We start from the raw sequence: 21,544 nt of genomic DNA, 5'->3' as shown, positions 1-21,544 counted from the left end.
TTGGATTTAGAGAGATCACTGCTGCACCATGTACTGTAACTCTGGGAACTGCTGCTGTAATAAGACTTTATATTGCTCCTTTGGAAATGTCTGCATTGATTTCTGTCAGAGGCTGGATGAAATATTTTTTTTGCTTAACTGTCTGTATTCTATGCAGATCTTAGGAAAGAGTCAAAGGACACAAAGCCAGGTTTTGCATCTAGTCTCAACTGTCTCTGCAGTGTTCAGAAGTATTCCTATCCAAGCATATGCAGTAGCCTTACCTAAGTGTTTTTCATGTATTAGATATTAAAAATAATTCAGTTAAAAGATGTTGTGAATGAAGTTGCACGAAATGGTATGTTTTGCCTTGCCCTTCTCTGTTACCAAAGACTGTATGCCAAAGAGTTTGGCATAAGTACAACCATTGTTGTACTTTACAGTGTTTACAAGCTTTGTTCCCTTAATTCCTTAAGTAGAATGGCACTCAGCTTGGCTGTAGTTTATACTGCCCTTCCTGAGTGCTGGGATTTATCCTCTCTTGTCTACAGCTTCTCACTATGCTCATAAACCACAATTTGGAACATTTATGACACAGACTTTTGTAACAATTTACGGGAGTCTTTTCTTCTCAAGGAAGATTAAAGTTGACTGATCCACACAAGATTGCCGATTTTCCATTTAGAGGAGTTAGGCATATGATAAATGTTTTCAAAGAAGATATTCTATTGGGAGAGCCAGAACTGGTGGTTCTGGTTTACTCTAAGTTTAAAAAATGGGTGGGGAGAACAAAATTAAGAATTTCATATAAACAGTCATTTTGTGGCCTCTCCGAGTTGTGGATGCTGTAGGAGAACTGTGTCTCATCTGTTTATGCTGGTGTGAGCAGATGAAAAAGAAAAAAAAGCTTAATTCATGTTCATTACATTCAAGCCATCATCCTTCCCCATTTCCAAAGTAAAAGCTGAAATCTTTCTCAGTGGGATATTATTTTGTGGAGGATAGGGTAGGAAAGGATACTCGTGTTTTAGTAAAAATCTGCCGCCTTCTGGAAGTGCTTGCTAGAGGGAAAGTTTTGTAAGACTTTGGCATACAAATATTTGGTCAGTACATGCCAGTCTCTGGACACAAGTATACAACTTGCTGTGCTGACTTATGTGAGAGGAGACTATTAAAAGCATAGTCCTCTTCTCATGACATGGTTGTCTCCTGACAGTTTCCTTGTGTAGTAATTGAACCCTTAATTTGAGAAGATGTAATATATTTGAGACTTGATTTGTGCTAGAACCCATGGCCACAAATAGTAAGTGGACAAATAAATAATAATGGCTATAGCTGAGACAGAGAGACTGCCTGTGAAATTTGACTATTTAAAGTACACATCCAGGCATGCACGTATTGTGGATGACTGGGATGCTACCCTGAAAATTAGAACGTGAATCAACTTGTTCCTCCTCTCTGAATGCTGAACAGAAGGGACACTGCTAATCTGCTTTGTATTCCTGTGTTTCATAGAATCATAGAACAGTTTGGGTTGGAAGGGACCTTTAAAGGTCATCTAGTCCAACCCCCCTGCAATGAGCAGGGACGTCTTCAACTAGATCAGGTTGCTCAGAGCCCCGTCAAACCTGACCTTGGATGTTTCCAGGGAAGGGGCATCTACCACCTCTCTGGGCAACCTCTGCCAGTGTTTCACCACCCTCATCAGAAAAAATTTCTTCCCTATATCTAGTCTGCATCTACCCTCTTTTAGTTTAAAACCATTACCCCTTGTCCTATTGCTACAGGCCCTGCTAAAAAGTTTGTCCCCATCTTTCTTGTAAGCCCCCGTTAAGTACTGAAAGGCTGCGATAAGGTCTCCCTGGAGCCTTCTCTTCTCCAGGCTGAACACCCCCAACTCTCTCAGCCTTTCTTCACAAGAGAGGTGTTCCATCCCTCTGAACATCAAAAGGGGATTGTGATGGTGTTCTTTGGGTTCCTTTGTGGAAGAGCTATCCTTTCCATATCCTCGAGGTAAAGTTAGTGACATTCAAAAATTTCACATTTGCTCTCTGTCTGTATTATTTGCTTCTGAACCAAAATGAACTGTGGTCACTGAGGATCAGCACAGAATTGTTAGCTAGAGAATTTTTTTAGTAGAAGCACATTTAGGTTTATAACTGTACCAGAAATATTTGTGTCAGAAACAAAAAATACCTTTGAATGAAAAGAGTGTAGAGAGGCCAACAGTTTATCACAGTGCGCTGCAGGAGTCCCTGGTTTGGTAGGGGCTGCAAGCACCAGGTATTCCTGCTTTGGTCTGAAGTGATGCCCCTTGTCTGCACCCTGAGGTGCACCTTGTTTTCCACCCAGAAATTCTGTCCAGGTTCTAATTGAAAAACTGAAATGTGAGCCTTAAAATGAGAAGTGGCAGCTAGATTTTAAAAGGATTTAGGTACTTACAGCCTCAAATAGCTACCTATGAAGATTTCTAAGAATAATTTTGTGCTTAACCTCTCTTACTTTTAGCCACCTAAGAATATTTTTTAAGTCTCTATCTTTGGGAACATTTTGAAGTATAGTAAGGGTAAATCTGAAGGAACAGTGGAGTGTGAAAGGGGACAAAATTCTAATTTGAAAACTTTGTTCTTAAACCTTTTTTGAGGTTTGTCTATATACCTGCCCTTGCACTTTGAATTGATGTAATATGAAATAAGCCTCTATAGTGCAAAATACTCTGAGGATGTTTCATTCATTTTTGCTGCAAGTGCTGTATAGGGAAAAAAAAACCCAATGCCCCAGAATAAAAAATAGGAAAGCCTTGAAATATTGTATTTACAGTATTGTTTTTGAAGCCTTGCAGACAGCTTCTCATGAAAACCGTCTGAAAACTTACATCAAGTATTTTGATAGTTTTTCAGTAAGAATTTGTGAAGTTATGCTGTAATTAGAAGTCCACACATCCTTGAATTCCATATTTAGAGACAAAGCTTGAATTTAAATGGAACTTAAATCTGAGATTTTGCTTGACAAGGAGGAGTCCTCTAGTATAAAGGGATATTGTCTTCTGTTCCTTCCTGCCTCCTAAATAATGGTGAGACTGTTACGGCATTTGGGCTTTGTCTGCTTCCTCCATCATATTTACTAATAGGGATTTGTGTTCATAATTTAGCTGATGATTCATTTGCCAGTACATAACTGAATACTTTTAGCTCATTTGGCAGTATGTGTTTTGGCATAACAGTCATCATGGAAGCGAAATGCATGTGTTTGTGTTCGGATCTTGTGGCAGATGTGTAATGTAAAGGAGCTACCACTTTGGCAAGGCTGCTTTCCTGGCTCTGCCCACATTTTAAGTGTTCCCTGGTTATGATCTGTGATCGTGGCTCGTATTGATGTTTATCTGCCTTTTCAGAGTGAAAATAGCACCATTCTGTTTTCCTTTTTTTGTTCTTGTGATGTTGCAAATATAGTGCAGCATGGTACAAACACTGTGGAAACAGATCTTTATCATATACTTTTTTTCAATTGCCATGTTGCTTCTGAAAACAATTCGTAACCTGTCTCCATTTGGCAACTGAAAAGCAGGGGTTTGCAACCAAGGCTTTAGAACATGCAGATGACTCAATTTCTGTGTGGAGTCAAGTACGTTTAAATTATTCTACGTGGGTAAGTATGTAGGGAACAAGAAAATGTAAAGATAAAAGGAAGTACATACTTGCTCCCTTCTTTTTTTTTTTGTGGAACTTGGAGCAAAATAACATGTTCTGCAGAGTGGACTTACGTCTTTCATGTGCCTGTATGTTAAATATTAAGAGCTTGCCAAGATGCGTGTACAGTTTGCCCTCAAAACAGGGTTTAACTAGTCTTTTTTGGTAAGTTAATTTGCTGAATAAAATTCCTGCTTCTTTAGAAGCAGGAGTTTCTCTTCATTTCTCATTTGCAGGATAACTTTTTTCTGAGAAATTTCAACTAGCCTCCTTCATTTCTGTGTTTTTGTCATTATTAGAGCTGCAGCTTCAAACAGTTAGGAGTATTGGGACGCTCTGTCTCAGTTTCAGCTAGTCTTCTCCCTTTGTGCAGGCAGAGGAGAATGAATACGCGAGGAAGTCTGAAGACAGAAGGGCCTGGAAGGGAGAAGAAGCAGCAGTAACTTCACCGCTTATTTCCCTTTACCTTACATAAATGTGCCTATGCAGACACCACACATTTAAAAAAAAACACTAAAAATTGCTAAAATAAAACTTGATAATGGCGATATTGAGCTGTCTTTGTAAGTTAAATTCCGGCTGCGGTTAATTAAGTAAAAATGCTGCTCCAACCATGTTATCTTGGGTGCCTTATTATTAAATGAAGGGAAAACATAGGAGGAAATAAAACTCTCTTGCTTCTTTACTTGCTGGAGCATTTATTTCCCCTTGTCCATACGTGTATTGTGAGAACACCAAGCATAACAAATAGTGTTTGCATTTAGTTCTGAATACAGTGAGGTCCACGATCACTCTTATCTCTGTGAAGGCAAGCTCCAAAGCCTGTCTGGCTGCCCAAAGAGTTCCCATTTCTGCTTGTGTGATGGATGGGTTCATTGTTCTAATGAAGCATGGCTGTTGTTGGAGCTCATGGTCACAGGAAAGAGGCAATCCCTCTTTAATGAGGGGCAGTTCTATGGAGGCCTTGAATGCCAAAGCAGAGATGTAGCATTTCATTTTTTTATTTGATGAGGAGGGCCAGTGCAGAGACAGTGCCTTGTTTTACAAGGTTGGGTTTTTTTTTTTTTTTAATTGCAAAGAAAGTGGGAGCTGTATCCTGTACAAACTTTAACCATTTTAGATATTTTGGCTTACTTCCTAAGTGTAATGAGTCTGGAGGCTGCAAATTCGTGTATTTCTATGGCCAGATCTCCGATCAGATAGGGAAATCAAACCTCTAGCCATGCACAGAAGGTGTTAGACTTTCCTGTCTTAGCATCCTTAGGAATTGAGGTCTCACAGGCTGCATACTAACTAGCAGGCAGTGTCTGTAATCAGGGGGAACATTATGGCCTAGGGAGATTATTCAGAGCAGTTCCCATCAATACAGATGGTAGGTGTGTATTTTAAGTACCTCTGAGGATCAGGAGCTTGTATTGGGGCAGAATGTGAAGGTGGATCTTGTCATCGACCGGGCAAATTCTATAACGTGTTCCCTCCTTTTTCTTTTCTAGACTGCTTATAGACATTTGAGGTTGGTTGTGACAAGGGTAAATGAGCCCTTTTCATTCAGATCAAGAAGCAGCAAATGAATAATAACAACTTTTCCTCACTGAACTAGTCATAGTTGGACTAGCGTACCATGGATGCTGAACTAAACACGTTACCAGTCGTCTTACATGTCTAGTTTGTTTAACACTGGTTGTATTTAAAGTCTAAAAATGAGAATGCTTTCTCATGGTAGATTTATTTGATATTTTGCTTGATTAGCCTAAAGACTGTGTCTGAATACTGCATATGTGATTGATGTCTGTTTGAGGAGAACATGTCTGGTTTTAGATTTGTTCTTTGAACAAACTTCTCTGAAAGGTGGCAGGAATCGCCAACATTGTTGGTAGAGAGTGAGCTGTATGTTCAGAAAATTGGAAGCTTGACTCATGCTTAGACTTTGAAAACCAGAATATGTTGTATACCTATTCACTGAATACAACATTCAGGAGTAAAATATGTAATGTGATCACAATTTTCTCTTTCTTGGTCTTTCTTGTTTCATTTGTTTAAGGCTTTGTTTAGCTTGACAGTTTCAAACTAAACTGTTACAGATATAAATATCTAAGGTAATGCAAGTGCAGGGCTCCTTACAAATTTACTTCTGTTTTGATTTGAAAAGTTTGGTTGTTGACCTGTCTATTTTCAGCCCAATGCTTGTACTGTGTTCATCATCCTGGTATCTGAACAAACTGCACATAAGCTCATTTAGAGGAGAGGAGGGTTTGCATGTACCAATATTTAGTTTATTTGAGGTTAAGATTTCTTTAAAAAACCAAAAAATTCTTAAAAGCAAACATATTTGCTGTATTTTTGTTTGTCTTGCAGGTTGATCCAGCTTTGAAAGAAAAATTAAAACAGAACACTGTGACACTGGAATCTGAATATGAGGTAAAATAAATTTGTTGCTTGGGGCTCATAACCTTGGCTACCCTTGATTACCCTGGCCACTGGTGGGTTGTATCTGTCCCTAACTAAAATTAGATCAGCCATCTGCCTTTGACTCACTGATGTCCAATAAAAACAAGGTTTTATGTAAAGAAAGGTTTTTAAACATGCAGTGCTTTTTTCTGAACACAGCTTTACTTTGATGTCCAGGTGCCAAGTACAGTGGTACAAATAAATTCCATGATTTCTGTGGTTAACCTAGCCTATAAATGTAAGGCTGATGTTGGCCTTAGACGGAATGTGTGTATGTGTATGTCAGCACTTCTGTTGCATGAGTTTTGATGATCTTTAGACCAAATTACAGAACAATGTGCTTGACGTGCTTTCTGTTATTTCTTGCTTCTGAAACTTACGTGCATCTTTCAAACAACTGCTGTTCCTTTTTCACTATTTCAGAAAATTTTATAGAGAAATATTTCACTCTTTCCTCAACAATGCGTTTTCTTCAAACATTACTGAGCTCCAAAATGGCTATTTTGGCCAGTTTAATATCCAGAGTTTCATAAATCTTCAGGCCTACTAAAAGCCATGTTAGGAAAAGTGGAAAGAGCCTCCCTGTATCCGGAAACAAAGGATAAAGCTACTTAAGATAATTTTTATGTTTTAAAATTACTTGTATCACATGTCCAGCTAACACTTTATCTATCTCTGTGGTCTTTATGCTGAACACAGGTTTTCTTTTTCATCCCGTAGCACATTCCTGTCACAAGCCTTTCAAGAGCTTGATTGCACCCATAGCTCTCATACTTAGGTGTCCAAATGGCAGTACGTGATCTTGCTAATAAAACCTTATATTACTCTTTTGTGATTTGTCTGAAATAAAAATAAAACTTACCTTTTGTATTTTCACATGCCTAATTTCACAGAACATCTACTTACCTGCTAGGTTTGTGATAGTGTTTTACCATTATTGCAAACAGTTTGGGCTGTCTCTCTTCTACAAAGAACTGTGTTTTATGGTGTAGGGAATAAAAAGATTTGATCCATGAGTACATATGGAAAGCTCCAATGGAAACTCAAAACATACAAATCCATTAAGTTCTGATTGCCTCTGGGGTTATTGTACCTCTCGCTTTCCATAGAATATACTATAAGGCTGCTCTGATTCATTTATGTGGAAGAACCACAAGTAGGAAAAAGAACCACATCTCTCTGTTTAACTCACTACCTAACCTCAAAATCAACTGATCTGTATTCAGATATGCCTTGCTTTTTCTCCAGAAGATAAGTAAATAGTTGAAGGATAATATTTAAATGGCCACAATTGCATTATCTTTATGGATAAATCAATGGTAATAAAATACAACTGGCATAACTACATATTACAAGCCTACTTGGGTAATGAGGCTCCTTCCTGATGGACAGAAATGACAGAAGCAATCTTATTTTTTTCTTCATGTAAACTGCAGAGAGTTCCCAGGCTGAAATTCTTCCAAAGTAGCATTTGGGTGTTATAGGGAGCAGACTAGTTCAACAAAACAAATGGATTTGCATTTCCACCTAATGAAAATAGATTCAGATTATTGTTTTGAACTCTATTCTCAATATAGACTTTACTGTGGGCACCAACTTGCAAGCACTAGGCATATTGATTTCTTACTTCAGTGAAACTTGTGGAACTACCAGCAGTCATGCATATGGTTCACAGGCTCCACATTGACTGTGTGACAATTTTATTCAATGTTACCTCTGTATTCTGGTGGACAAAATCTAACCAGTCACTGAGTTACAACTGACATTTAGGAGCATAGCTGTGTGTTCCAGGCTAGGGGGTCTTGGGTAGGTTTTTTTTCTCCTTTTTTAATGTTTTTTACTTGTCCAAAAAACAGCTCTTAAGAGCATCTTCCAATTCTATATATAGGTCACATCGGAGGATTACACTGGTGGCTGTTACTAAATACGGTATGATAAGAGATCAAGGGCTGTTAAAAAAAAAAGTTGCTGTTCTGATATGTAAAGCCTTATTTTACAATATTATTAGCATTATATCTGCAGCTGTTACTGAGGATACCAAGCCAGCTCTTTTGAAGCATGATTGCCTGATGCATGCAAATGTCCATGGGCCCTCTCTAAGACTTTTAAAAATATCTTATTGTTCTTACAGATATGTGCATATTGAACACATACTGAATTCTTCTAGAATGTCATCATTTCTGCTATAAGCATACACCTTTATGGGCATATTGTAAAAGATAAAGACATTTCCAATATTTCAAACATGTTGAAGTCTGTCTCCATTGTGGTGGTGGTGATGATGAAAAAAGTTGTAATCGCAGGTTTAATCAATTTACTGTGAGGAACTTAACATAAAGACATTTTCTCACCTTCTAATTTCCTAAATTATATCTTCTCAAACTATACAAAATTTACTTTATTTCATATAAGAGTATTTCTGACCAAGATGGTCTTTTGAGGAAGAAAGAATTTGCATGTGTAATTCGCACTGCATTTCTTACATCTCAGATTTGTTAATAATGCTGTTTATTTGTGCCTTGGGGCATGCCAGAGGAGCAAGCTACCTTTGCATGTGTTCTCCATTGTTTATGCATTCCTCTCACTCACTTATGTGTCCTCATATGGCCAATTAGCCCTTGCTGCTCCCCTTTGCCTAATAAATCATGGCTTTGTCCACTAGTGACACTGGTAGTAATGTGAATGTAGTTCTGCTGCTGAGCTGGGCCTTGTAGAACACACTGTAAAAAATGTCAAGTGTTTGACCTGTGACAAAAGCCTAGAGTATTTTATTTCTAAGGACAAAAATATTATTTGAACGAGGGGGGATAAAAGAACTGATTAATGTGATGAGTGAAAAACATTCTCGTGGATGTTTAACAATCACAGTACATTCCTTTTCATTGGTTTAAATGCAATCTCAAAATAACATTCCTTATTCTAGCACTTGGTTTCTGTACTTCTGTGAAATTAATGGTCTAGTACACGCTAAAATATCTGGCCTCAGTCAGTTTTATCAGACCCCAAAATAAAGAATTGTTGTTTAGGGTTTTTCAAGCAAGTAAAAACATCTTTAAGAAGAATTTATTAACATTTTACAATGGAAAAATCAGTTAAGTTTGAATCAAATATGTGATATCCAATGGGAACCAGTGGCAATTGAAGGCAGAGGAAAAAAAAACCACAATAAATAATAAATGTGAAGGATTGCTATGGAAACAGTAAATGAGAAGTATAAAGCAAAGAAGACTGATAAAAGATACTAAGGACAACAGAGAGTTGTCTGATAAGTGAGCTGACAAGGATGTGGGTAAGAGGATAGTGTTGCAGCAAACTAAGAATAAAATAATGAGGATGTAAAATCATGAGTAACCATGTTGGCAAAGTTGCAGCATTCAAAAAATATATTTGTATTTCTTTTAGAGAAAAAAGTCCTTTGTATTCAAATCAGAAGAGACAAGGGATGTACGTCCAAACCTCTTAATAACCAAACAAGAAGTTATTTAATATCTATTAGGCTCTGATGGTTTATAGCCGCGTTCCAAGAAAATGCTTGGAAGACTTCAATGGCTGCTGAAAATCTCAATCTGGGAATGATGGTTCTCTGGGAATCATCACTAGGCAGCAGAGTGATCATTTTAAGTGTTCTATGAGATTTGGGACATATCTGGGCAATACTGAGTACTTTTTTCAGTGATACGGAAGAAACTGTAAAATCATCACTGATGTGCAAGTGATGCACAAGTGACGAAAGTATCGAAGCAGTAAAAGTATGGCAAGGCAGGGACAGAGAGCTGTTCGTATTACTTGGTAAGCTGGGCCCATTAAGTGAGCAAAGTACCTTTTAAAGTAGCCAAAGTTATTTGTTTAAAAAACTGGAAATGCAGGCCAGAGTGGACTGCATTATGGAAAGTAGCAACTCTGGAAAAAATTTAGGAGTTGGTGAACAAATAATTCAGATTGATCTTCTACTGTGATGCTGTGGCACAAAGAACTAATTCAGTCTTCATGTATATAAACAGGAATGGTAGATGGTAGGAACCGGTGATTTTACTTCTGAGTGTGGCGCTAGTACTGAAATACTGGATCTACTTCTGGTATCCACATTTTGAACAGGGCTTTAAAAATGGTATAGGTTGCAGAACAGGCTGAATATATTTACTTAGGGCTTGAGAAAATGCCTTAAAAGAAACTTAAAGATGTAAATCTTTTTAAAGGTACCAAAAAGAATGTTAGTTATATACAAATACCTTAATAAGAAGAAAGTTCTAGCTATTGAAGATTTTTTTTTTACTGCAGCAAAGATACTAAAATGAGAAGTAAGGCCTGTTATTAATAGAGGGGAACATAATTTGAACACAACAGCAAGAAAAATGCGTTCTCTGTCTTTCAGAATATCAAAACTGTAAAACTTCTTAAAGTTTTCCTTTAACTGGTTGCAAGCTATTGGACTCAGCATGGCATAAGTGAGGGAAAATGCTGGTCTGCGAATAGTCAGTCTAGAGAATGCTGCTTTCTTGACTTAAAGTATATGAATATTGAGCAGTTTTTGTTCCTCAAAATTTGATAAATCACCAAAGGTCAACGTTAGCTCTGGACAAAAGTTGTGTAACTGTCCTGAGAATTACAGCAAAAGCATTTTAATTGCAGTGTCCTGCTCAGGATAGTTCAAGAAGTAAAAGCAGGTATGTGGTGAGGTGGTTTGGGAATATAATCTGTATACTTACTGTCTTAAGAGTAAAAGAAGAATTTGAATAAGCTCTTCTAAAAAAGATTCAAGCCACTTAATGCTCATTTGACTTAACTTTGGGGATTGTAGTGCCAGCAGAATGGATGAAACATTTTTTTCAAGAAGGGATGGTGTAGTAACATAGTAATTTATAGTATTAAATAGATGCATCAAAATGTGTGGACAATGGGGACTACTCAAGAAGGAAGGTAATTCCTGAATGCCAGTAGTTGAAATCTGCAAGTATCTTGTTGCTGCCATTATCAGTACCAGAGGATTACCAGTTTTGTTGCTGTTTAAGAATTAACAGATTAATGTATTGAATTGATTTACTTCAGTGTCTGTGAAGATACTAGTGGCTAAATACCTTGAGCTGTTTGAGAGATGACAAAGATGTTGGGAAAAAAATCCCTCCGTAGTGACTGTTGTGACACTAAATGAGATTGAGATATTGTTCTTTCACTCTTTAATCACTCTGTCCTTTCCACGCTCTCTTCTTTGTTGGTGCGTTGTCCAGCCTAGCCGTTAGATTCTGACTGTCCTCCAGGTTGTGTTTGGGATGAGTGGACTTTCTTGCATTTTTGTCTATTCACATGTAAAATGGTCTTGAGAGTTTTTATTTCACTGTGAGTCTTTTTCACTTAATGTTTTGTGGAGAAGGACAAAGTGGTGTTAGTTTATCATTAATGGAGACTTCTGTGGGAAAGGATTTTAGTTAAAATAGTTTGGGCTAGGCATTTTATTCTGAGTGGATGTACAACCCATAGCCAAGCTACAGTTTGCTCCTTTTCTTCTTGACATCTCAAAAGTCTTGTGTGCCAGAGGTCAAAATGTGATCAGAGAAACACAAGAAGGTGGGATTTGGTGATGGGTATGGTGTAGGAAGAGTTCTGGTGGAAAAGCATTCTTGCAGGAAGAGAGACACTTAGCCTCCAGAGGAAAGTTCACAGGGTATTGCCTTTTACTGGTCTTATTTCTGGAATTCATGTCTATTAAATAGTCCTGTAAATTCTTTCCTGGTCATGTTTATAACATACCTCTTTGCACAGGATTTTTCTTAGTTGTGAGCTGTTTCTTTCGTGTGTGTTGCATTTGCACTTTTCTTACCCCATAAGAAGACACAGATTTCTCATAGATGGTAAACAAAGTAAGGCACTTAACAGTGCAATCAGACAGCAAACATGGTCAGGGCATACAAATGCCGGTTATAAATAATCTCTTCTCCTCACGCTTTCTCCTCTCCAAAATAGAAACCTTTGTACCTGCTTGTGCTCCCTGTATGCTTTTTTTTAATCCCAGAGGAACCAACCAACACTTAACCATGTTAGGGCCAACACTGTGTTGTCTCGGTCACAAAAAAAAAAAGTTTGAGTAGGGAAAGTGGCATCCACACAGCATGGCTGAATTCTTTCATTTATTGTCCTAAGGGATGCTGGTAGTTTCTACCAGGCAGTATTGGGAACATTTTCTTATGCAGCTGACTAGGTGGAAACGTTAAGCACTTCTGTCATACTAATAGGCCCCCAGTGGGGAATTGCTAGATCTTTGGTATGAAATACCTCTGAAGTAACTTTAGTATGGGAATTTAACTACACAGCTGAGGCTGTATACATTCCTCTCATCGACTGCCTCTGAAGAGGATACAGCAAAACAGGTAGCTCTTGTCTCAGCAACCAGGCAAAGTGGCTTTTTGCAAGAATATCCTCCTGTTTGTTTTGCTTAGCTTTTTTTCTTTTTTTTGACCAATTTCATGAACAGTACCTGGAATATTCTGTGACTGCCAGCCTAATTCCAGATGATGCCCACATGGACATCATCAGGCTAAATTTGAAATACTTTAAAAGATTGTTATACAATTCTTGCATGTTCTTTGCTTCTCAAATTATTGTTAACCATCTTATTTAATGCTCAAACTGTACTGAACAAATGTACTCTGCAGTAGCAAGTTACTGTCAGAGAGTGGGTCACTGTCTGTCCTAAGAGGCTTACTGATCCAATGGAAAAATGAGACGTGAGATGACGGTGGAGACTGACCATGGAGTTTGCACACTTTTTAACTAAATAATCAAACTTCGAAAAATTGAGTGGAAAAGTTCCCTATTTCAACCCCTGACTTCATTGTACATGTGGTAAGACTTGAGTTTTGCCCAACTATAGCTTGGAGACGTCACTGAGAAGTTCAGAGGCTGGGGGAAATGCTATTGGCAATTCAATATATAGTACTCCATCTTGTTCATGGTATCTTCCCAGCAAGTCATTGGAGAGCCAGTGTCCTACTGTGCCATCTTACAGCTCTAACATGAAAATAAAGACAGAGTCTTTAAGCACGATGCAGTTCAAAACCAAAATACCCTCCAACCATAGAAAGACGCCAGACCTTACCTTCTAAAACTTCCTCTTCATTCTTGTAAAAATTTAGATATATGCCTTGATCCTTCTCAGATAGAAGTCTTTCTGATTTGAAGACCTGTTGGTTCTGATAGAATGAAAGCTGGATTTATTCACAAGTTGAGTACTGTACATGCAGCAGTATTGCTGAGAAGTAGCTTTAGTGTCACTTGCGATATAGCAGGGGACTAACACTCATATTACTACCCTCATCAAATAGACAGGGGATGTTAGCCACAGAGAAGAAACAGGAGGGGTTTTTTTCTTATGAGAAATTTGCCCAACAGCGTACATCAAACAGTAGCCATTAATGTCACTGAAAAACTAGTTATGGCTGAAAGGATTGAAGTTGCTCTGTTAACATTTAGCCAAAACCATAGTTTCTACACAGAGAAAAGCATTCTGTTTCAGCATATAAGTTGACAAGGAAGTTCTGGAAGAAGGATGAGTGGAAAATCAGCAGGAAAGTATAGATAAGAAGCAAAAGTCCTAAACTACACTAACTCTGTGTGAATGTTACCTGAACTAACTGAGGTGAGGATAGAGGAGCAGTATGTGAAAGGCAGAAGATTTAACTCACCAATTCAGAAGGGTCAACTACTTAATAAGGTTGACTGCTGATTTGAAGGACCATGGTTACTTTAAGGCAGTTATTTAATGTCCTGGATTTAAGTTTAACTTGACATTGTTGTAAACCTTCTCTAGCTGTTTATTTTCTTAGGCCCACACACTTCTGTTAGTAGTTTCATAGTGGTAACTGATCATTTCTTCTGTGGTAATCTCCTAGCCCTTCGCTGTGATATTCATCACAGCTTTTTCCTCTGACATAAGAAACCTGTAAAAGCTTATTTTTCAGATCTCTTCAGAAGGAAAAACACCATGTGTGACTCATGGATCTAGTATTTTTTGATCCTTGTACACCTCTTTCTTTTTTGATTAGAGTATCTTTTTATCATTATTAGAAGGACATAGTGTGCCAAATTTTATATACACAAAGTAAAAAAATTTTCCACGCTTCCAAGTATTCATAGTCCTAGCAAGATGTTTGAAATAAATCTTCTCTGTGGTGTCAGGAGGCTTTTGTGGGCTCCAGACAGGGACATGCTGTGGAAATCCATATGCTTTTCCTACCAGCCACAGAACTGTCATTTTTTGCTTTTACTGCACTCCTGCACTGTAGAAGATCACATACCCCTTCAGCCAAGCTCAGCTTCATATAGCTGAAAAAGATCCTTCAGACATCCCAAAAGGCTGTCCCTGTCTGCTCCTCTTTTAGAGGGTTGTGCTGCAGTAACTAGGACATACCTTTATGAAGTTTAATACGATACAAAGTTGGCAAGATCAAGCACTCAAAGTTGGGAAATTCCTTGGTCCTATTAACTTGGCTAGGTCTCCCAAGCTGTAAATTCAGAGATAAACCTTAATAAGCAGCACTTCTCTTTCTGGGGCACATTAACCATAGCTTGATAAAACTTCCATATACAAGGGAAATTAAAATGGTCCTAAATGTACTTCACTGCTTAATTAAAAGTGGAATTTGCTGAATTTTGGATGTTTGATCTTGAAGGTATACTATTGCACTCATGCTATTCTTTATGTTGGATGGTTCAGAGTTTCATTTTTGCGCCAGAAAAGAAGATAAGCCGAAAGTAAATGACCCATGCATGAGTTCTCTTGACTTTACCCATAGAGCTTGTGAATCCTTTAGACCGAGAAGTCCATCTTGGGTGATCTGCAGGTGTAATGCATAAATGGCACTGGGTTATCCTCTGAGATTTAATGTGGGTTTTAAGACATTCTTCATTTTAAGAAGGGATTGTCAGTTAGGAGGTTGTCAGTTAGAAGGAAATCATGGCAAACCCTAATTCCTAGATGGAAGTCTATCTGCCTAATGTTATTTTCTGTTATTTTAAAAATTCAAGGCTGCATAATCATGTCATTTTAACTGAGTGCTGTAATTGTTTTGTTTACTGAGTAGTTTGTATCACTATAGCATCTTCACACAAAACTATGAGAGCACTCTGTGAACATTAATTAAACTCTGTGACACCTCTGAGATGGAGGCAAGTCCTGTTCTCATTCTTCAAATTGGGAAGATGATGCAGAGACAAATTGGTGGTGCAGTTCCTTGATACACATCTTTTACAACATAGCCGCTAAAAGATGTTTCTGTTCTCCCTTCACCCAGTGATTCCTTCAGCTGTGCCAGTTCAAGTGTTTGCATAGTCTTATGCTTAAATAGGATTCATTCATAACCAGTATGTATTTGTTTTCCTAATCTATTTCATTTTTCTGACTGGGACATGTGGTGGGTTGTCCATCAGGCAGAGGGGAAGCTTCCAGCAGCTTCTCACAGAAGCCACCCCTGTAGCCCCATCACTACCAAAACCTTGCCACACAAACCCAATACAATGGGTTTGCTTACTATAAGGATGGGAAATGATTGTCTCTCTGAATTAGAGCAGTTTCTTTCTGTGGTGCTCATCACAGAATTTTTTGCATCAAGCTGTAAAGTAAACAGGATTTTCTTATCCCTCCTTTCACGTGTGGGAAACAGAGACTAAAGCCAAACATTTTTAGCAAGTGACCACATTGAATTAACTCAGCCAGAGCACCAATAGCTCTAAATGAATTTCTGCAGATTTCAGTTTGTTTATTGTGGCATGAAGACTATACTGCAAGAGTAGAATTCAAACTCTTTTTAAAATTTATTGTATTTTAAAGCTGATAGAGGATTGTGGCTTTTACATAATATCAAGTCAGGCATAACCAGCAATTAAGAATTGAAGGTCTCTTTACATCCTTATTGGTACCTTTGCACCAGGCAAGCTGTTTAACAAATTCCTAAAAGTCAAGTGTGTGGCAAACAGTTGAACTTTTTTTTTTTTTTTTGTTCGCTGTGCCTGTCTGCATAGCTGCATTTTTTTTCTTGAATTTACAGCTTCTGTCAGTCCTGTACTTTTAAGAGGCAGTTTAGCTGATTTAGGAAGTGAATCAGTAGATTTAATGGACTACGCTGATCTTACTTTAAACAGCTAATTTTCAATATCCTTTGGGCTATTTGAGACAAGCAGGAAAAGTGGTGCTGGTCTGATCCGATTACATTTCATTGTAGTCTCCAATGACATACTATTTAGTACATTTGAATTGGGAGAAAAAGCTTTTTGGTTTTTAGACTGCCAGTTCATATGGATTTCAATTTAGTAAAAGCTGGAAGTAGTTTACCATCTTTATGTGATGTCTCCATGAAGTTAGGTGGGCAGAGTCCAGGTGGCTAAAAAGAAAAAAAGAAATAAAGTAAGAAATTAAAAGAACCAGCCAGTTAGAATGAAAGAGGTTGAGCTCATCTGAGAGGAGAACTGGCTGCTTGCCTGAATTCTCACTGTACAGCTCAGGCAATCTGAAGGAGCTGTGTAACTTTGCAGCTTGTGCTGCACCTAATCGATAGAAGGACTGTCAGTTTGGTCTTATTCTCAGCACTAAGTTAATTTTAAAAGTAGCTGCATACATGTCTTTGGCCTACATCTAATGTAGCCATTTATTCTGAGGTTATACCGTTGTAAGAATTTTCATGTAAGTGACCAAGCAAAAAGGTTAGGTTTTGTTTAGTTGTATGTGTTGTAGTGTCGTGTTTTAATCCTGGCCAGCAACTAAGCACCACACAGCTGCTCGCTCACTCCCCGGCTCCGGTGGGATGGGAGAGAGAATCAGAAGGGTAAAAGTGAGAAAACTGGTGGGTTGGGATAAAGACAGTTTAACAGGTAAAGCAAAAGCCATGCACACAAGCAAAACAAAACAAGGAATTCCTTCACCACTTCCCATCGGCAGGCAGGTGTTCAGCCATCCCCAGGAAAGCAGGGCTCCATCACATAGCGTTTCCTTGGGAACCATTCCTTGGGAGCTGTAACTCTGAACATCCCCCACTTCCTCCTTCTCCCAGCTTTATATGCTGAGCATGACCTCATATGGTCTGGAATATGCCTTTGGTCAGCTGTGTCACCTCCCAATTTCTTGTGCACCCCCAGCCCACTCACTGGTGGGGTGAGCTGAGAAGCAGAAGAGGCCTTGCCTCTGTGTAAGCACTGCTCAGCAATAATGAAAACATCCCTGTGTTAGAAACACTGTTTTCAGCACAAATCCAAAACATAGCTCCGTACTAGCTACTATGAATAAAATCAACTCTATCCCAGTCAAAAACAGCAGAGGCAGATAAGTGTGAAAATAGCTATAGAGTAGGAAAGCACTGCAGAACAGATTTTCGGGTTTGCTTTTACCTGTGATACTCTTATGCTTATCCACATGCAACAGGAGTCCTCTATTCTTTCAAAACTTGATAGCATCAGTTTAGAAAATTGGGTTGTCTAATCATGCTGCCTTCTAATGGCTGAACAGACATTTGTCCTGTAAACGACTAATTTTTGCAGACACTGTCGTGTGCCAGTAAGGAACGTGCTTTCTTCTTGAATTGCAGCAAGGTATCAAACACAGTCTTTAGACATGACACAAAATGTTAATGATCTCTATAAATATAATGAGAATAGAAAATTTTTAAAAAGTGTCTCTATGTATTCATTAGAATCTTTAATTCTTTATATTTTAATTGACAAAAACTAACTCTGTCAATAGATCTCATCTGTAGTTTGAAGCAATGCCATTCACTGTACATAACTCTTGGTTGTTTTATTCTATCAGTATATCACAGTGTGTTTTCCAGGTACCTTTATGCTTTCCGTTGGAAACTGCCAAAATACTTTCTTGTACGGGTTTGTTTAGATTGTATAGTTTTGAAATATTTCCTGTTTTGGACAAACCTCCTCTCTGGAAAGCCTTTGAAGTTTCAGGGGCAGATTAATATGAACTTGGTATGCATGTCTGTCTTGATAGACTTCTTTCTGTAGCCTATCTTTAGATACTACAAGTTTTGTTGTATATATTTTAAATGTTGATTCTTGTTCAGACTTTGGGGGCTGAGTACCTTTGGGAATAATTTAGATCCTCACAGCTGTGTGGTACCTTTGTGTTTAATAAAATCAGCATGCTTCCCTTCTGTTAAAGCACAAGGTTATTTTCAGTGTAGTTTCCTTGAAGCTTCCATTAGAATTAGATGTTAAATTCTGAATTTGCAGTCAGAGTGGATAGTCGCTGCTGCGTGGGATGATGGGTACCTTCCCTCCTTCTCCCTCCTTCCATGTCAGCTTGGATCCCTTCTGGTTGAAGTGAAGTACCAGCTAATCATAAGATGTATAAAGTAGTAAAGAGAATTCTTCAGAAAGACCTATGCCAACTCCAGTGTATAAAAAATTCAGTTGCTCCTACCTTGTGAAAGTCTGCTGTGTTTGTGCGTGCATTCTCATATATCTTCTGTTCAATGTTGCCTAATTTCTTTTGATATCTGACTAACCTCATTGCAATTTCCTCAATTGTAGAAATGGCAGAAAACTTTTACATAACATGAACTAATAGCAGCCGGTCTGTTCTGTTCTAGCTGTTAAATTATTCTGCGACTATTATTCAAGTCCCTCAGTATTTGCCATTTATTTGGATGATGGAAGGCAGGGAAATTAGACCACAGGCTCAAGGCAGGGTTAAGTATTTTCTGGTGTATTTTTACAGCATTTGCTGAGATGAGACCCTGATCACAAATCAGAGGTTTAAATCCCACTGCAGTACGTATCATTAATGGTATACAGTATTGCCCTTTTCAGTAGCGTGTAGAATAGCCCTGTTTCTGGCAGTGGTGCAGACCCCCTCCTCAGTCTCCTGTTGGCAGAGCCCCGTCATGTCTGATGTACCGTTCCAGACTGCAGGCCGGTATATGAGACTTGACGTCTGTGGCTGCTGGGAAGGGACTTCTGTGTCTGCCTGTAGGACTGTGAAGGTGCAGTATATGTTTGTCATCTTCAACTGCAGCACTTGGTAGGTGACATCAGGAGGGCACCTGTTCTTCATTTTTGTGCGCCTCTAAGGCTAGATAAATACTGCAGTCATTGGTACTTCTGAGTGGGCATGATAGGAATAGACAAGGAGGTAATTAGATAGTTTTTAAGTATCTCACAGTTCGGCCAGTTAGCGTATCTCATGTATGACTTAGTGAGAGACCAATCTGTGATGGTTGGCTGCCATGAGAAACTAGGCAGCAGAAAGCATTGCATACCTCTCTCAAGTTAAAACCACATCATGGATTGAAGGGGATTGCACTGTTACTGTCTCTCTTTGTGCTAGATAATATATCTTTTCTGGTATGCTTTATATCTGTGCTGACAGGATACTTCAGGTCACTAATTACTAATCTTCTGTTTGAGCTATACCAATGCTTATCACTCCTAGTACGTCAGTACTTGGCAGACTTGCAGCTGGAGAACAGATCTGGAAAACTAGGTGAGAGAAGAAAGAAAAAGTGAATACAAGATATCTTCAGTTGTGTTCAGATGCTATAGTGCTTCCTGTCCTACATGCTATTTATCTGTTGATAAGTAATGCCCACCCTAGTCATTTATGTAGCTATATGGATAACTCCCACATTTTTTTTCCTTGTTGTTGAACTTCTCTTGCAGGGTAGATGAAAGTTCATCAACCCAATAGTGATACTGAGTTTCTTGTGCAAAAAGAAAACAATTTAGAATAATACCTACTTAAATCATGGGGCTGTCAAGGTGACACTGTTATTTTTGCTGTTTATCTGCAGAAGCTGGAAAAGTCTGACCTGGATAACTGGGAGAACATCAGAGGACCCCGTCTGTGGGAAGATTCTAGGACTGTTCAGAAGCAACGGCGGGAGGCTGTCCGTCTCAAGACAGAGTGACTGAGCAAGCCTACTTTGGTGCCTCTGCAAAAAAAAAAAAGTCTCAGTCTGAACTGTCGTATTTTTTAATCCAGTATCAGGAACAGACACGGGAGGGGGGGATTGCACTGAACAATTCATGCTGGTGTATATATAAGTAACTGTGAGATCAATCCAAAAGGCACTGTATTATATGAAACTCTTTGTTTGCATCCATTTGCACAGAGTTCTATAGGCTGCATATATCAATTCTCAATTAAAAAAATAGCTGATTATTCTACTGAGAATATCCTATTGTTTTTCAATCCCTATCATTCAAAACTGAGATGCTTCAGCAAGGAATAACATTGCAGGAGTCACTTGTCAGTACTAGAAGTTGTCATCCTAATGAGAACAACAGTGCTGTCATCTAGATGTGCGTGACCAGATAAATGCTGCTTCAGGGAGCCCCTGCATGACTTCAGGCTCTTAAGCTTGGAAGGGACTCCACAGGCATATGAACTGTTCGGAACAGTGAGTCCATTTTTGGCTAAATAATATTCTTGTGTTTCATTTCCAGGAAGCTGGCTGTCCAGAGGCGTATACAGAGCGTCAGCTGGTAATTGGTCAAATAACATTTGTTTAGCTGTGGTTAGATTTTTGTTTATTGATACCTTCATGCAGGCAGGACCTTTGCACTGGAACTTCTCTGTTTAAGTTGGAAGAATTCTTCCTCACTAAAAGCTGTGCTGGTTCTCTGTGAACGAGTATTGTAACAGAATCTTGAACCACTATATAATGGCAAAGCTCATCTTACATATATTATTACCTGTATATTTGTGCACGTGCACAGATTTTTTTTTATCTTTTGATGAATTCTTCTGAAATGCTTGTCTTTTTATAGTTGTCTTTGTCTGCTGAATGTTTGCTGTTAGAGGAAACCACGCTAACGTTCACGACACTTCTGCTGAGACAGTTCAATGAAGAAGCATCTAGTCAATTTTTCAAATGAAATGAAGCTTTTGATAAAGTGTAACAACAGACTTGTAAAACTCCTCTTCAGAGGAATGGAGTGGTAGAGCACAGATTAACAGTAGATTCTAGTTTCAAAGCATTCAGTGACACCTATATGTAAATCCTTTTGGAACTGGCTTTGGAAGAGGTGTGGTCTCCTTCTTCTCTGCAAGATGTGTCAAATGCAATCTAACACTTTATTTAGGGTAGCCTCCTTGTCCTCATGTAAATCTTCCCTCAGCACTTAATTTTCTTCAGCCTTTCTGTGATGAGGTCCAGTCTTTCTCTCAGGAAGAAGAATCAACACTGATTTTTAGAGAGTTGTAAATCAATTCATAAAGCATTACATGAAGTATCTTAGCCATGTTTTGTGTGTGTTTTCTTCTGATAGAGTTGTGAAGACCATCAGAAACTGTTGCAGGTTATCTGGAACAAAGTTGGAGCCATGTGTTTGTGTATTTCCCTGTTCAATATCATATATATCTTTGGTTCTAAATAAATATACTAACAAATTAAACCAACCAGGAGAGGAATAAGAGGAGCAATAAGAGAGTGAGG

General features: G+C 38.4%; 1 protein-coding gene across 2 annotated transcripts in view; it reads left to right on the top strand.

The window, feature by feature from the left end:
* Nucleotides 1–20,273, top strand: part of COX16 (cytochrome c oxidase assembly factor COX16) — a 49,715-nt gene extending 29,442 nt beyond the window's left edge. For both annotated transcript variants that reach the window (XM_069784252.1, XM_069784253.1), the window contains 2 exons: nt 6,024–6,086; nt 19,898–20,273. In XM_069784252.1, coding sequence (XP_069640353.1) covers nt 6,024–6,086; nt 19,898–20,014 — 180 coding nt within the window. In that variant the 3' untranslated portion in view covers nt 20,015–20,273. The remainder of the gene's footprint in view (nt 1–6,023; nt 6,087–19,897) is intronic.
* The last annotated feature ends 1,271 nt before the right edge of the window (nt 20,274–21,544 follow it).

The sequence above is a fragment of the Haliaeetus albicilla genome, chromosome 5 (genome assembly GCF_947461875.1).
Source record: "Haliaeetus albicilla chromosome 5, bHalAlb1.1, whole genome shotgun sequence".
Taxonomy (NCBI): Eukaryota; Metazoa; Chordata; class Aves; order Accipitriformes; family Accipitridae; genus Haliaeetus; species Haliaeetus albicilla.
Note: the sequence above shows the minus strand (reverse complement) of the source record. Positions and strands in the feature narration are given on the sequence as shown.